A 17,427-nucleotide genomic window follows, 5' to 3' on the forward strand; every position below is an offset into this window, starting at 1 on the left:
GACTTCATCAATCCTGGCCATTGTGGCCACTAGCAAATGATTGCAGGAGCTACAGTCCCAAACACCCAAGGAAAGTCCCTAGATTTCCTATCATGGGCTAAATGCAGTTTATCATGATGTCCAAACCTAGACAAATTGCAATTAATCTCACCTATGATTAATATAAAAATGCTTTAAACTACAGTTTATACCATTGGCTTATTTTTGCTAACTTTAGTTAAGAGCAATAATAATTTAAGGTTTTACACAGTGTTTTATTTTAAGTTAAATACTGTGTAAACCCTTAAATTGTTTTCCTATCTTTTCCTCATCTTATACTTTTATTTTAAATGAAAGAAGAGAAAAGATGAGGAAATAAGTAGAAGGGACACTGTGACTATTTCTCAGGTTATCTATAATTTCCTGTTATGTGTGAATTTGGCCATCAATCAATTGAAAATGCATACTACCTGTTGATGCCACTCTAGCTTGATGTAGAGGCCAACATCTGGTCTGAAAAAGTAAAATTTATACTAGAATAGTTGTTGTAGCATCACACACCGTAAGAAGCAGTGATCTAATTTATCAATTAAATTGGATTATCTGAGAATATTTGTAAACATATTTGTAAACTTCATTGACAAGTAATCACAAGTAGGTTTGTAATAATGAAAACCTGCCTGAGATAACACATTTGACTTGCTTACTACTGTTTTAATTAATGATGTGCACACGCATGTTGCTATTTCCGTATAGAGGCACTTAAGTAGAGTACTTCTGTTGTAAACAGTCTACGGAAGGTCTCTAAAGTAAGAATATACGTGAATACCAAGTTTGTTTGTCCAGAGCAGTTTAATATACAAATCTTATTTTCTATAAGACACTAAAGTTTAGTATATTAGTCTCTAGCGAATTAACCAAATGAAAAAAGGCCAAATGAAAAAAATATTCAAAACAACTTTCATTCTCAATATATTCCAAGTTGTTTTCTCTTTCAAAATAACATGTATTTGTATATTGAAAGCACTCTACGCTGTGCAATATGGAATTTATGCCTTTGGGCATATCTATGGAAGTACTTCTTGTAGCCTCTTTTATGTATTGGAGGAACCAACTACATTTCAGCTGAAAATACTAATGCTATATCCTAATGCTGCAGCTGATACATATAAACAGCTATTATAAATTGGAAGAAAACCAGTGTGCGACTGTTTTAGGCAGTGGACCCATTCAGATTTGTAAGAATGTTTCCACTGACTTCAGTAGAATAATTGTTGTTCCCAACACGCCTTTTGAGGAAATGCATCATACGAAAAGGTTTTCTTAAACGTATTAAAATTAAACATTGATTGTTATGTACTGCAAAAGTAACACACAACAAAATGTACATACAGCAATAATTTATTCTGTCGTTTAGTTTTGCTGACACCTCACCCGTGTCTCATTAATAAAAGAGCAGCCATCTTACCTCAAATACCAGAATATACAACAAGTTACAGCATAGCAAAAATCCTACCTACTGTCAGTTAAAATCTAGTTCTGGTAAAATAATTTTGTTCAAGGTTTACACATACACAGATGTCCTTTTTTTTCTTTTTTCTTTTTGCAGAGCACAAAACCCAAAATGTATTCATTACACTATAACTATCTATGCACGTTATGTGACGACAGAAATGTTAATTATCATTTCAGAAAATGAACCATCAGTTCTATCCATGCAGGAATCAAAGGCTTGTTCAACAGAAACCATATTACTGTGAATTTCACAGCCACATGATTAATTAAAAGATTAGGTGGCTTCACAAATACTAAGGTGGAGTATTTTTTTTTTGGCATAAATACCAATTTTTCCCTGAAGTTACTTAGCCTTTTTGCAACTCTAGAAGTGAGTGATATATTAATAGAATTATTTATTTTAATCTGCTTTTCATCTTTCTAAATTCCCCCAACCCATCAAAACAATTATAAAGGTATGGGATGTTAATTAAATATATGTAAAATATACTGTACAAATATAATTATTTTAGCAATTTTATTGCTAAATTATCAATTGGGAATCCCTCAAATATTATTAGTGAAGACAAAGAATATCATATATGGCTTCCAGAACAAGGACCCTCTACAAGAATCAAACCTATTTACAAAAAAAAGAGGGGGGTTAACCACAATTTTGCTGTTTTATTTCTTAAAAATCCACATATATCAATACATCATTTATTTTTCATTAAACAGAAGTCACCAGATAAGACCCTGAATGGCGCTTAGGGCTTTGTGCACCACTCGAATCTGTACTTTCAGTCTTTGAATCTCGTTTTTTTGTACTGTTATTTACCGGTGTTGGTATCTGTGATGGCCGAACAGAACTGTTATCCACACTACTTTTTCTGGGGCTTGGATTATAGTTAAAAGGCGTCACACGTGCTGCAACTGCACCACTGGGTGAACTGTGTTTACTTGAGCTGCTAGAACTAAATGGTGTGCGCTCGTTCAAAGTGTTTTCACTAGTCTCTGGGGCAGCTGTAGAATTGCTTAGAACAATTTTTGTTTCAGTTCCTTTCTTGTCTGGACCATCAGCTTGAATAAATGAATTCAATCGAGTTTCTAAACCCATGGTGCGAACAGGAATATTTCCATTTCCGGTATTTTGTTTTCCATGAAGATCTTTTGATTCTTTGCTATTTATACTGCTTTTCTCTGAACCACTGTCTATAATGGGGGGAGTGTTTCCTGTTGGAGATTTTCCAGATCTTGGATTATTGATAGGACAGTCCTCAATCCTCACCCATACATCCTCTGTTTTAGAGACTGCAGGGGCCATCTGGTAAATTAGAGTTTTTGAATCAGCAGCACTGGTAGGACCTGATGAGATATTCTGAGGAGGACTTGTCATTATTTGAGGAATTTCATTTTCCTTTATCTTTCTCCATGTCCCTTTTGTTGGAGCTTGGTTTTCTTTACCTTGTTTGAGTCCAGAAAAAGAAGTTACATGTTGCTTTTCATCTTCACTTTTTGCCTTTTCACTGGATTCTGAAGAAGCTGAAAGAATTGAGGAAGAACTTCCTGTCCTTCGCCAAGTACTTACACGAGGAAGTGATGAAGAATGCTTACTGTGCTCACGCTTCCATGTCCCTGATCTGTTAATTGGCAATCTGGATGGACTCTCAGAATGAGATCGAGTTATGTCATGCCGTTTTGTTGGCCTCCCATCATTGTATTCTAAAGATGGACTCAGGTTAGGAGGTAACTTTCTCCAACCACTGGCTTGGATGGCTGAGTGAGCAGATAAAGACATGTCAGGAAGTGATGGACTTAAAACTGGAGTCTGTGTTTGGGACTGGGTTGGAGAGTCTGGTCTAGAAGGTGACAAAGATTCAAATGAGACAGACTCTTCCAATTTTCTTCTTAGTGTAGGACTTGGGGTTTCTTTAATAAAAGTTGACTGACGTACTAAAACAGGTCTCTCTGACCGGTCAGATTCACTCCCACTTGATTTGGCTGATGACATTCTAGTTAACTCAGCCTTTTTATTTGACCCACTGATACCAGAAATTTGATTTAATCCTTTTGAGGCAGATTCACTTCTAGGAATTCCACTAGTACTTTTAGGCAATCCTGTTTGTTTTGCTACAGTTTGCTGGTTCATTTGTCTGCCTGGTGATGTGTATGCCATTCTTCCCGTACCTGTAGATTTGTTGGAAGCTGTACTTGGTGATGCTGTTCTTGGCAGCTGGGAGAGCTTATTGGGAGGACTTATGCCATTTCTACCTGGTGAAATTGAGTTTCTGCCAGGAGACTGCAGAGGTCTACTTAATGGTTGCTGTTGTGGTCTAGAAGGTGTAGAATCTCTAGATCCTGACCTAGAAGGCCCTTTACTTGAGCTACCCTGTTGAGATGGCTGTCTAGATATAGGGCTTGGATCAGATTTCATAGAAGGTTTGGTAACCCTAGGAGAGCTAGTAGAACTCTGGCTTTCATTAGGACTTTTGGAAGCTGCACTCTTTAGTTGTGGTCCTTTTTTAGAAACTGGACTTGTACTTGAAGAACTATTTCGAACTCCAGGAATATGAATCATTGTCCTACCTCGAGAAATGGAGGGCATATTTGTTTGCAACGGCTGTTTCAAATGACTCGTAAGTTCAGAATTAGAACGAGCTTTACCTGTAATCATGCTTTTATAGACTTTCTTTCCTCCTTTAATTCCTTTACTTTCAGACTCAATTTTCTTACTTTCCATTGTACTCTTCTCTCCTGGTTTAATAATTCTTGGACCCTTATTAGTAATAAAAGGCTTTTCTTCTTGATCTGGTGTAAGATGAAATGGTGATCCTAAGGAAATTCCTGATTTTAATGAAAGGATTGAATCTGAATCTGATGAAGCTTGTCTGGATAGTGATGCTGCAGCGGCTTGATGTAAGCTGCTAACTATAGAATTTGCACCTTCCTGAATAGCTTTCCAGTCGAAGTTCTCTGAATCTGGTGAGAAACCATTCTCTGAATCAGGCCTTTGTATATCTTTTAAATCTAATGTAAGGTCTTCTGCTAAAATGCCTCCTATGTTTCTAGAACTAATTTTTTCACTATCCCCCTTGGATCTTGAAGGCTTTTTCTTTTTAGGCATGGCTGAACTAATACATTCCTGCAAAAGGTCATCTTCTGAATCAATACTAAGAGAACTGAGGGAACTGTTCCTTGAAAAACATACAGGCGTATCTTCTACATGAAATGATTTAGGAGCATATCCAGAAACTTGTGCTCTAGTTGATTCTATGTGTTTATCAGGCGATTCTATTTGTTCTATTGATTCACTTTCTTTGTCATTGTTGTTTTCCTGATCAATATCACTGAGAGAACTCAGAGAGGAATTATGAGAGAAACAAACAGGTGTATTTTCTATTGCAAAATTTTGTGTTTTTTCATCTGTAGCTGTAATGTCTTTGGCTGATGGAGAAAAAGAGGTCTGGTTTTGCCCCAACGTTTTGGGCTGATTTCTTCCTGTTGAGTGCTTTTGGCAAGCTTGTGTTCCACTGACTGATTGCTGATTTGAAATATATTCTGTATTGGAGCTGGTTTCATTTTCACTGTCTTTCTCCTTTCTCAGTTCTGCCTTTTCTCTTGAAAGATCCATATCATCATCAAATTCCAAGGAACTCAAAGAGTCATTTCGAGAAAAACAATATGGGGTTCCTTCAATTGGAGTATAGTGGTGGGGAGAATCAAATGCAAAGCTTCCTCTTGCACGCTCATTATTTGGAAGTTTATCATTAAAATCTTTTGAACTATTTTCAAGACTTTGTTTCTTTGTTTTACTCTCATTGTAAGTTCTTTCACTACTAAAATTATTTTTTGACTCCATATTTTTTCTTAAACGTGCTCTGTACTCATTGCTTTGTGGCATAGGCTTTACTGGTGACGTTGGTTTCTTTTTCTCCATTTCTAGTTGATTTTTAGTATTTATTGAGGATGATGTAGATGCTAGCTGGATCTGATCCATTATCTTTTTCACTCTGAAAGGTTTGTGGCTTTTCCCTTTTGGCATAGCAGAATTAATACATTCTGCAAGAATGTCATCACCTTCTTCTGTTTTGTCATCATTCAACCCAACAGTAGATCCACTTTTTCCCCTTTGAGCATCTTCTGTATTTCTTCCTTCTGTGGGAATTGTATCTCTCTTTTCAATTTCAGTTAATTCCACTCGAGAAACAGCAATCCCTGTACTGGCCAGTTCATTTGGAGGTGATTCTATTGTTAGATCACTCAGAGATGTAGCTGTTGAAAAATTTATTGGTGTTCCCTCAACACAATAAACACGTGGCATATCATCACCAGGTGTAAATGTAACATGCTTTTGGGAATGTAATCTGCTTTGAGAAGGAAGAAGTTTATAAACAGGCAGATGGCTTGGTTTTCTGGCTACAGGTGGAGGTATTTTAGAAGCAGTTACCTGAGAAGGCTTTTTGGCTTTACGTGAAGATTTTGTTGGCATAGCAGAAATAATACACTCCTCCAATATTTCAATATCATCTTCATCTGAATCATCTAGTATATCTTTCTCTATTTCAGTGGGTTCTTTTGTATTTTTCTCCAGTTGATCCTTTGTATCATTTGACTGTTCAAGTTCTGCTTCATTCACATGATCATTTTCATGCACAGGAGGCATTATTCTCAATTCTACATCTTTCTGGATAAATGGTTCATCAAGACTCAAAGCACTTAGGCTTGATGAACAAGAAAACCCATCTGGTGTACTTTCTGTTGCAAAGTGTAACAAAGTGTCAGAGTCTTGCAATACCTGCACCCGCTGAATGGCTGTATTTACAGCTGTTTGTCTTGGCCCAGATTCTCTCTTTTCAGTGTTCGATACTTTTGTTTTGGCTGCTTCTCTCTTTACTTGGGTCACTTGTGTAGGGGGTGGAGTTTTACTTCTGCTGGGTGGCATTGTTTGCCCAGGACTATCCGGAAGATCACTTGGGCTTATTATACCACTTATCATCCCACTACATGGCTCACTTTGAACAGAGCTAGCAATTGAACGGCTCTCAAAACTATCCAAGGAACTCACAGAGGTACATCTGCTAAACATGAGTGGAGTCTCCTGTACATAATGTTCTGGTGGGCTCTTAGGAGTCTGAGCACCACTTTTTGAAGGAGATTTGGCACCTGAAGAAAACTCAACAGCTTTATGTCTTGCTGAATCAGAAGGTGATATAGTAGAAGTCTGAAGTCTATTTGATTTTGTTCTAAGGTGCTGGGAAGCTAATGAGGTTTCATTAGTTGTAACTGCTGTTGACAGACTTCCACTGTTTTCTTTGATTCCCACTATCTTCAGAAAGTTATCAGTATCTGTTACACGTGTGGAATGGTCACGTCCTGTTTCATCTTCAGCTGATGATAAAGATGATAGAGAGCTACATCTTGAAAAACATATTGGTGTATCTTCTACACAGTAAGTTTGTATTGTTTCCTGGTTAATGGAAGCTGCTTTGCAGGATGTAGGCTTCTGGGTATGACTTGCCCTATTCTGAGCAGAATTTGGATGAAGTTGGTTATGTTTTTTTGAGCCAGCAGAAGATGATGTATTTCCACTGCTTGATGAAATATGATCAGTTTTAGTACTCTGCACTGATGGAGTTTTTGAAAATGAAAAAGATGGTTTCTGTGCAGGAGGAACATCTGTTGAATATCGAAGACTGTAATCAATTGGCTGATCCACATGGTGCTCCTCTTCATTATATTTTATGCTATAATTAGTTGGATGATCTTCTTCCTCATGCTGTTCCTCTTCAGAGTAATGCTCGCTATAATTAGTAGGCTTATCAGTCTCATAATCATCAACCTGACACAAGGATTGATTCACTTTGGGATTTATTCCATGATTACATCCTACTCTGTTTTGTTCTGAATTGCTGGATTCTCTTGATCTGAAAGGAGATACACATTCCGGCTGTCCAAAAGCTGACTGGTAACTCAGGTGTTTATTATCACCACTCTCAGGATATACAGGATATGCTCCACTTTGACTTCTGGATTGCCTTTGCTCATTCTGCTTTATTTCTTCTTCTATTACATGCTTGGGTCTTGCCCATCTTTCATTCTGGGATGGGCTTTGCCTTCCAGAATTCAATTGTTCATCAGAATATTTTAGACTATAGTTTATTGGAGTATCCAGTTCTCCATCATTGTCATCCATATGATTAGCACTGTGTATTTTATGAGCTAAATCAGCAGGATACTGTCCATAACTGCAAAATTTACTTTCTTCATCTTCAGAATAAGATTCTATAGGCTTCATTTGTCCTCTTTTACCATACCCATCACTGCTACTGACACTGTTTAAGCTATCATTAGAAGCTCTTTTATACTCTGCTTTTGAATATGGCAGAGAACATGTCCTGTTCTCAGATTTTGGAAAGTTATAACTATTTGTGTGAGAGTGAGCAGCAGAAGTTCTTCTTAAAGCATTCCTGTCTTCTGACAAACAGTGAATTTCTGTTACAGATCCATTGCTTCTTTCTTCTTGTGAAATATGCATATTTGTTGCTTCCTCCATTACTTTTGAAATCTGAGCAGCAGCAGTTGAAATTTGCATTCCTATTCGTTTAGAAGAGCTACTGGAATTTTCTGCTGTGGAGTGATAGCTGTTTAAACCCACTGCACGGTCTCTATCTAAACTCCGGTCTTTTTCAGAACGAGAACTCTCTGTATTTCCTCTGCTTGAGGATGAGGAGCCAGGCAATACTGTGGTATTTAAATATGGTGAAAGTACAGTCACATTACTACTGTTAAAATTCTCTGACCTGCAAACTCCATCTTCATGGCGATTACCATCCAAAACATATTCACTGTAAAGATTCTGTTTATGTCTTTGTTTATTGCGGTGAGATGTTTTGGGACTTAAGTTATCAATGTTGTCAAAAGTCTCAGATAATTGCTGAGCATCTAATTCTGCTTCTAGTGCTTTCTGCTTTCTGACATGAAGAGATGGTAAGCTTGAACCTGGAGACATAATATTAGCATCTTTATATTTTGCAGGTCTGTTTGCCATTAAATTCCTTAGAGCTGCAGCACTCCCCATAGCTATCATTTTGTGCTTCGAATGTATGAGGTTTTTGAGCATACTAACTGCTCCCAAGTCCCATAACGCTTCCTGGTCCTTTGCATTCCGTGCAGACAAGTTCCACAGCGTTCCACATGCATTACTGACTATTGTCAAACTGTGAGACTTCAAATGATGTAAAAGGGTTTGCAAGCAGGTATTCTCTCTCAATATTTGCCTGGAATTAAGATGTAAACATAAAAATAATCGCATTAACAATATGAAAAAGCCCAAATATATCAGCATGTTATTTTCTACAGATAACATGGCCCTTAAGCATCTGAATGACAAATCCTCTTAAAGAATGAATCAAAAATGTTATACAGTACTATGGAAACAACTGTTTCCAACAGATCATCTACATACTGCAAGGAAGAAGGGGATAGCCATGTGAATTTTAATTTAGGTAGTCACAATGACAGCAGTAAAAGAGGCGGTAGCTTTTAAACTTCTTTTAAAATGGGGGGTAGTGGAGATTTATTTATTTATTTAAATTTATATGGCTGCCCATCTCATGAGTTGGGGAGGACAGAAAGTTATCTTTGTAACCTTGGCATATTTCCCCTCCCCCTTCAAGACCACATGTCCACCATAGATGTATTATCACTCAAATCTGCTTCCAAACTGGTAGGAACTCTTTTGCCTACCCACTCACCCACCCAACTGAAATCTGGCAAGTGGCAGCCCTTTGAGGTAGGCAACTTCAAGAAACTGGCAATGGCAGGAATTCCAGAAACGCCTTTTCTCATTGTAGGTAGAATAACAGAATCTTGAAAGCCTGTCAGTTTCTCTCTACTCCATCTTATATCAAATAAAATCAAGGCAGGGTTATTTTGCATTTCTTTCTCACGCTTTCCTGTTTCTTAGGACTGAGTAATCTCTTTTGAAGTTCTCCCCTTAACAGGTCATTCATCCTTCCCCATTCCAAAGGTAATACAGCAAGCCGCTCATTTCAGGGCACTTCATTACATACTTCACACCAAATACTTCACACCAAATTTTAGGTGCACAAAGGGGGCCTTGCCTTTGTAGGGACATGCAAATCATTCTGAGCATGGAATGGCCAGTTTCAAGTGGTCTGTGCCCAGGTATGAACCAAAAGCACACATATTTGGTTTGGGTGTAGATCTAAACACACTGGCAGAAGTGTTTTGGGGTGGGCAGAGTGGAGAAAATGGTAAGGTCATTTCTGGTGGTGCATGGATGCTGAGGAAGTACAGAGAAAGGCAAGCGTTGGAAAGATTAGCATTAGGAATACAGCCAGTTGGATATGCTCTCCCCAAAATCATTCATAAAATACCTTTGACTGAATGGGTAACTAAACAATGTAATACATTACTTACCTGTGGTCCTCATTTGTAGCAATCAAGCTAGACACATTACGAAGAATTCCCCCTCCACTTTCAATGATGGCTAAAGTATTTGTTTGGCTTCGGTAAGTCAGTGTGCCAACCAAAAAGGCAAGAGCACCATCCACGGCACATATATCAGCTTTATTCTCAGTGCAATGTGCTGATAAGTTCCATAAGGCACTCAATACACTTTTTAGTGTAGATTCCTGCAAAGAGTAAAACATTACATTAGAGTTCCCAGTTGTATTGAAAAATCAACACTTTATTTCAGTGGGAGAAATATTAGATATCATTCAATAAGTAATTGTAAATATACCACAGTCATTTCATTGTTTGACTGTAACCCAGTGATAGCCTCTTCATTGTGGCAAGAAAAAAAGTAAGAAATAAATACATTTACACACAAATATACATTAACAGAGGCACTCCAAAGATATAATGTAGCACTAATAAAAATATTTAAAACTGTAAATATAAACAAAGTTTGGTGTAGAACACCTGCCCCCCAAAAGTCAAGCTACTTTTATTTCCCACCAGCTTTTATAACAGCTCAGTCTTAAACATACTGATTAAGTGTTATTTACTAAATGGAAATTATATCTATAAATTCAAACAGACTTTAATAGATGGGAACTAATTGATTTTACCCAACGTATTCAGTTGATTTCACTGGGACTCAAGTGTGATTAATTTAATCCACAACCAACTATATTTGTTCTAAACCATTACTACAAAATAAAATACAAAATAAAAACAGCAGTCAAATAAAAATGGCAAATGCTTAGCTAATTCAGAACAGTACCAAAAGTGGCAGGGACTTTTTTTAAACTAATTCTTCCTCCTAGCTTCCTTCACAGAGAAGCTTCAACTTTCCAGGGACTACTACTGATGATAGTCTTCTTTCACAAAAGTAACCACTTGAACTTTATCTTATGTATTATTCCTAAATGAGGAAATAGAAAAAAGTTCTAGATACTTAAATACTAAAGAAACACTGATTTGCTACAGTACCTTTTTAACTTCCAAAGCACATTCCATCAATGCTTTCACACTTCCAACCTCTCGTAGTGTCTTTTTACTGTTCACATCTGCCCGCCAAGACAAATTTCTTAAAACACTTGCAATAACCTATAAGATTAGCAGTGAAATAATCAGAAAGAGTAATGTGCTTTAACTACCATATATTTAATAGACTATTACTTGGTAATTCTGAGAAATAGTTTATGACATACTTATTTTAATATGCTAGTTCTTATATTGATTTTAAATAATTTAATGCTTGGGAGTTTGAATCAGAAATCTAGAATGTCATCATTTTTTTTTATATGTCATAAAAATTCATGACAATAATGGACTCTACATACCTGAGGTAAAAAATTTTTTTTGTTCTTTACACTATTTATCTCTCAAAATGAAAGTGTTTGTTCTAATATAGTATTGTGAAATATGAAAACCTTTCCAATTTAACTATGATTTTTAACATAAGTTATTCAATATAAAAGAAAATATTTCTCATGGTAAGAAAATAAGTTGCATCAATATAAAATCCCTAATTTGGACAGTTGGTTTATAACAAATTATCGTATTTGATGGACTTTCAGACATTATAAATTAGTTCAACTCAACATTAATCCATTCAGGACTGAAAAATAAAAATCAAATGTTGTAGTAAAACAAATTATTTAACACTTAAATAATGCTTGGTCTGTTCCACTAATCAACGTTAGTGACTGTGTAGCTCCTCAAATTTGTCCCTGGTCAGATCGACTGTTTTCTATTTCTCAAAAATGCAAGTTCAGAAAAATTATGTCAGTGAACATGATACTAATTGAAAGTATACAGAATAAGAAAATAAAATAGGAAAGCTTTTGAACAATGAGAGGATCCAGATAGCAGACTACAGTATACAAAGGAAAGACAAAGAAATGCTGCATGAAAATTGTAAATATACAGAAACAGAATGTTCCTTTAGCAATAAATAGTTTACCTGCTGCAAATCTTCACTTTCAGATTTTAACTGTGCTACTAAAGCCCTCATGCAACCCTTCATAGAACACAAAGTAGCCTATTTGAAAGAGAGAGGGAGATTTTATGAAACAGGTAATTAGAATTATGTTGGCAATTGGGGATAAATTAATTTATTTAATGGAAAACAATATAGAATTATTTATTTTCTATATTTCTGCAATTAGCACACTAAAGTCTTCTCATAAAACTAAAGTAATAAACAAATGAGTATGACAAACATAGTTAAATTAGAAGCAGTTTAAATTTTTTCTAGGAGAGGTTTAACACAACGTCTCAACTGAGAACCCCTAAACCTAATTGAATACCAAAAGGGGAAAAATCTCAAAAATTCATGGGAAAAAAAAATCTGAAATAAGTGTTCCAAAAATCGCAATAAAGCACACATCCAAAACTACATTCAAATAATTCATGGTACAAACATAAATAACACATTAAGGTATTAATGTAAATATACATCAACAGTCATTGCATAAGACAAGAGCATAATCTATTTTTTAAAAACTGTTTATTCCTGACAATTTCAGTGAATAAAGACCTGGACATATAAGATGAAATGAAAAGAAGAACTGGACCGTGGCTCATTATAATTAGTTCACACAAAAAGAATGAAAAACTGCTGATGATAGGCTCAAATGGCACCTAGATTCAGAGTTTACAATAAGATTTAAAATAGCAAGAATCAGTCTCTATTTCTGCCAAGTAAAACAGCATCTATTGCAATAAACAGAAACAGAAATAAACAGAATACCTTATTGGCAACATCTCCAAAAGTTAAATTTGTCAGAGCCATTCCAGCGTATCGTCTTAACGTGACACTATAATGGTCGTTAGTAAGCCCATACATTTCACAATCTACCTGCAGCAATTCTGCAATGGCTTGTAACCCCCCTATAAAAATAGTTGAAAGGTTTGTTAGAAATATTTTGCTCAATTGGCATATTTATTCTCCAAAATTCCTTTTTTAAAAATGTTAATACAAAAAAAGAAAGAAAGAAAAAGCAATATAATTATTATGGCTTTATTGTACACAAGGGAAGCAACCCTTCCCACTCTTGGAAGCAGTGCAACCTCAGATTTACAATCCTGGATTACAGATATACAGTATGTTCGGTTTCTATTTACTGATTTAATGGTAAGTCTAATGAATATTATTTTGTGGGGTTTAATGGCTTCTTTAAAATCTAGGGCAGGGTTTCTCAACCAGGGTTCCACGAGAGGTCACTAGGGGTTCCCTGGGAGATCACAATTTATTTAAAAATTATTTCAAATTCAGGCAACTTCACATTAAAGAGGTAAGTTTCATTCTTTATTTTTAGTTTAAGAACACTGTTAAAGCATACATACAGGCCTACAAATAAAACAAATACAATAATTTTGTAACTTCTGGCCTATATCTGAGCCTGAATGTGCAGGGGTTCCCCAAGGCCTGAAAAATGTTTCAAGGGTTCTTCCAGGGTCAAAAAGTTGAAAAACACTGATCTAGGGCGAATTAATTTCTGGTATGCTCCAAATGCAAAATTTGAAGCAAGGAAATTGGGCTGTGCAAAGCATCTCTCCTCCAAGTGTTAAAGCAGCTGCATCTTTTGGAAAGTTCAGTGGCTACTCTGAAAATTACCCCTGGTTATTGATGTATGAAACTTTTGGCTGAGGCTGCCAGTAAAGCAATATGATGAATAATAATAATAAAAAAGATAAATCTATTTTGACCGCACTAGATAATGTAACAGTTAATACAAGTTTAATTAAATTGGTAGAAAAGCCTGTTTGTGTGTGCGTGTATGTATATGTATATGTATACAGTATGTATATATGTGTGTGTGATCTCTGTGTTGGCATAATAGAGTTACTTTGCCAATATGAATTTTGGAATGCTTCTCTTGGCTAGCTTCCTTTATTTTTTGTGTAACTTGAAGAATACTGGATTTAGCTATTCAAATTTAGATCCTAAAAAACCTCCTAATCTAATTTTGAGGCTCTAAAAATGAAGCTTTTCTCCCTTTTAAATACAACATAAAGTTATCAATTTGCATTTCTTTTTACCTTTTTTTTAATAAAATCATTATTTAGCTTCATTTTGACAACTTTTCCACTAGTAAGATAATTTATGTAACTCCTGGATTTTATATTTTTAAAAATGGAAGCTCAAACAATTGCACAGTTTTTTCTTCCAAGCAGTCCTAGTGCAAACTGAAGCTGCTAGAGTACCAGACAAATCCTAATTTATATTTCTCCTCTTATAAGTGAGCAATTTTACTATACTGTCAGCGTTTCCCCATTTTCTCTCATATGCTTTTGCATAATGAAGAACTTTTGAAAAGTGTATTCATTTTTGAGAATCTTTGCATAAATCTGATAAAAACATTAATTTAATGTGGATTTTGAAACAAACCAACTACTCTTCCTTCTGATGTCAATTTGCATTTGTCTGCACAAAACTTATTCCTGCTTCCTGCAACAGAATGCTTTGACTTTAAGACCTTCTTCTAACAACTGTATATTAAGGAGATCTACTTTCTTGAAGTGTAATATTTTTTTCTTACCAAGTTCATTCATCGCATGCCTATGTTCTTCATCAAATGAAAGCTTCATTAAAACACATACTGCAGGACAGATCTGATGGTCAACTGGAGCTGGCACTATGTCAAAACAGAATCATTTTCATTTAATGTATCAATTAAAGAATGTAACAAAAAATAGTTTGCTTTTGTAAATATTTTGTAAATTGTTTGAAAGTGTGAGTTTTAAACAGATGCAGTCTAGCTTACATAGTTGTCTAAGCTTTTGCAATTAAAAAAAACCTTTGAAGTCTGCCAGTTATGTATCAGGAAGAACAACAGACCAGTAATAATATCTCCACATCTGATTGAGCACAATAGGAAAGATGCTATCAATGAATGTGATACTCGCAAAGATCGAGGGGGCCTGCCACTTATAATCACTTCCATTTAACTTCAATTTAGTGTAAACCTACCACTGCTGACACTAGTATGAGAACTGGGACTTCCAATCAAGCTATTCCAAGAGGGATGGAAAAGGTACTAGTGAACTGACGGAAGTGCTGCTCAAAGCACAAAATATTTGGATATTATGATCATTACAAAATAGCTTCAGCACAATTCAAAACTTTTTTTTTAATTCCTGGAATGCCCTATGCAATTCACTCAATCATGTCAAAAGATCATGAAACAGGCAGCTTTCCATGTGTCTTCAAGAAAAGCTCTTGTATAATTTTATCTGTCTGTCTGTCTGTCTGTCTGTCTGTCTGTCTATCAAATTTATATAGCCGCCCATCTCACGGGAAGTGACTCTGGGTAGCATACGATAATCAGGAGCCTGTCTATTTTTAGCAGCATCTATGAATATGTCATCATTTTTCATTTCACAACTTTCACTTCACATTTAAGTGCTTCAAAGTTAGCAATCTCTGACCAATTTTTATAGGTGACATACCTTAACTCTAACTACAATGTTCTAGAAGCCCAGTTCCTTAGGGAAACCAACACAAAGCTTTTTCTGCTTCCCGCACTGAATGCTTAACATCTAGAAAGATATTCAATGAATTTTAGAAGTTAAAACTAAGGTGTGGAAAACATTTTGAAATTTGGAATACTCAAATTTCAAGATTAAAACAGTTGTTTCATGTTCAGAATTGGTGTTTCAACAATTCTGAAGTATTTTGATATCCAGAAAGATTGAAACAGATTAGTTTCAGACTTGAAAGGCCTCTATTAAATTTGAAATAGGGTGTTTCAAATTCAGAATGCTTTGAATTCAAAATATTTTGAAGCATCATTAAGGAGAGCTGCCACTGACATAAAAACACTGATCAAATTTTAAATACTGTACCTTTGTTTCCACATCACATATAGAATTTCAAAGGCTAGTATAATAACAAGAGGAGTTTGGTAGCACCTTTTCCACCTAGCATATTAAAAGGCACAAGCTTTCATGAGCTGTAACTTACTTCATCAGATGCATCTAATATTTTGCCACCACAGACTAACACAGCTACAAATGCTAGTTAGAAAAAGTAACAGGAAATCCCTGAAAATTACAGTTTTATACATCTTTTGGATTATATCCAAATAATACTAATTTTTAAAAATATTATTTGCTGCTCTGCCAAAAGGTATGTTTGAAGAAATCAATCTTTGCAAATTCCTATTCTAAATTACCTAATCTGTACATCTCAGATTACTGTACAGCTAGAAATTTAATTATGATTTAAGTGATTCCATACTTATCCTTACGTTAAGGTATCAGGAAATGTAATCATATCAAAACATATTTTTAGAACTTGTTAAAATCACCAATCAACACAGAAATATATACTTTATGGCAAAAATGACATGATATAAAATGGATAAATTTGCCCATTCCTATTTTCATCTTGTATTTCGAACAGCTTGCTTGCAAAAATGTATTCCACAAATAGCTAGAGTCCAAAGCTGTAACACCAGAGTAGTTTACAAAGTTTTGAAACCTGAACTATAACCAACATACTTGGATTTTTGTCCTGGTCCATGCCCTGATCGTGTGCTTCCTGCCATTCCCAACAAGTTTCACAGTACTCTCGGATTTGTTCTAGAAGATGGAGGACACGTATTTCTCGTCTGCCTCGTTTATCATCAGGCTGGGAATGAATGATATTATGCAGTGCTGCACTGGCTCTGGCACGGGCCTCCTTACTTCCACGTGAGTTTCCCAACAACACAGAGTCTTTATCATTGCCATGCAAAAGCTGAATGAGAAGAGGAAGACATCCAGACTGGCGCATAGCTATGCAGCTATCCTGGGAGCTAGACATGGCTAGCAATGTTCGTGACATATCATCTTTATCGTGAGTACCCAGCATTGACAGCAGTGAATACACCATTTCAACCTGCAAAGCAAATAGTTTTAAAACATCGTTACCGATAGTTAAAGTGGATGGCATATACTAACATGAATATTCTAGTGTGACTTCAATTATATGTAGGTATGAACACTACGTCCACATAAATATTGTTTCTATATATACGTATATAGAGAGAGAGGTATGTCCATATAATATTGTACAATACAAACGTTCAGTTTATGTGCCAAATTAAAACATACTTAAAATCTAAAAGTACTGCATAGTCCTTTTTGGGTAGCAATAATTTCTATAGGTAAACAAAGAGCTCCAAAACAATTGTTCATTAGCATTCAACTCAAACTATTAATTTAGCAGTAATCAGATCTTATACCATTTAACAATATTAACAGCATCATGACAGGCACATTGGCTGTCTCATTTCATAAAACCAAAATAAGTGCTAAAAAGTGACAACTTACTAGATTTTACATATTACAAAATAATCTGATTTGAAATACATCAATACAAACTGGCTGGCCTTCTGAAAATACATTATGGTTCATAAAATATTTCAAAAGCATTTGCAAGTAAAAATATTTCCCACAGGATAGATTGGCCAGATGGGTAAGAATAAAGAA

At 35.5% G+C, this 17,427-nt stretch overlaps 1 protein-coding gene across 1 annotated transcript in view; it reads right to left on the reverse strand.

Annotated features, from left to right (window-relative positions):
• Positions 1-323: 323 nt before the first annotated feature.
• APC (APC regulator of WNT signaling pathway) overlaps positions 324-17,427 on the reverse strand; it is a 78,970-nt gene continuing 61,866 nt past the window's right edge. The window contains exons 11-17 of the mRNA XM_063295331.1: positions 16,456-16,834; positions 14,493-14,588; positions 12,701-12,840; positions 11,912-11,989; positions 10,936-11,052; positions 9,916-10,130; positions 324-8,750 (exon numbers count right to left, since the gene is read on the reverse strand). Coding sequence (XP_063151401.1) covers positions 2,204-8,750; positions 9,916-10,130; positions 10,936-11,052; positions 11,912-11,989; positions 12,701-12,840; positions 14,493-14,588; positions 16,456-16,834 — 7,572 coding nt within the window. The 3' untranslated portion in view covers positions 324-2,203. The remainder of the gene's footprint in view (positions 8,751-9,915; positions 10,131-10,935; positions 11,053-11,911; positions 11,990-12,700; positions 12,841-14,492; positions 14,589-16,455; positions 16,835-17,427) is intronic.

This window comes from Candoia aspera, chromosome 2 (genome assembly GCF_035149785.1).
Source record: "Candoia aspera isolate rCanAsp1 chromosome 2, rCanAsp1.hap2, whole genome shotgun sequence".
Taxonomy (NCBI): Eukaryota; Metazoa; Chordata; class Lepidosauria; order Squamata; family Boidae; genus Candoia; species Candoia aspera.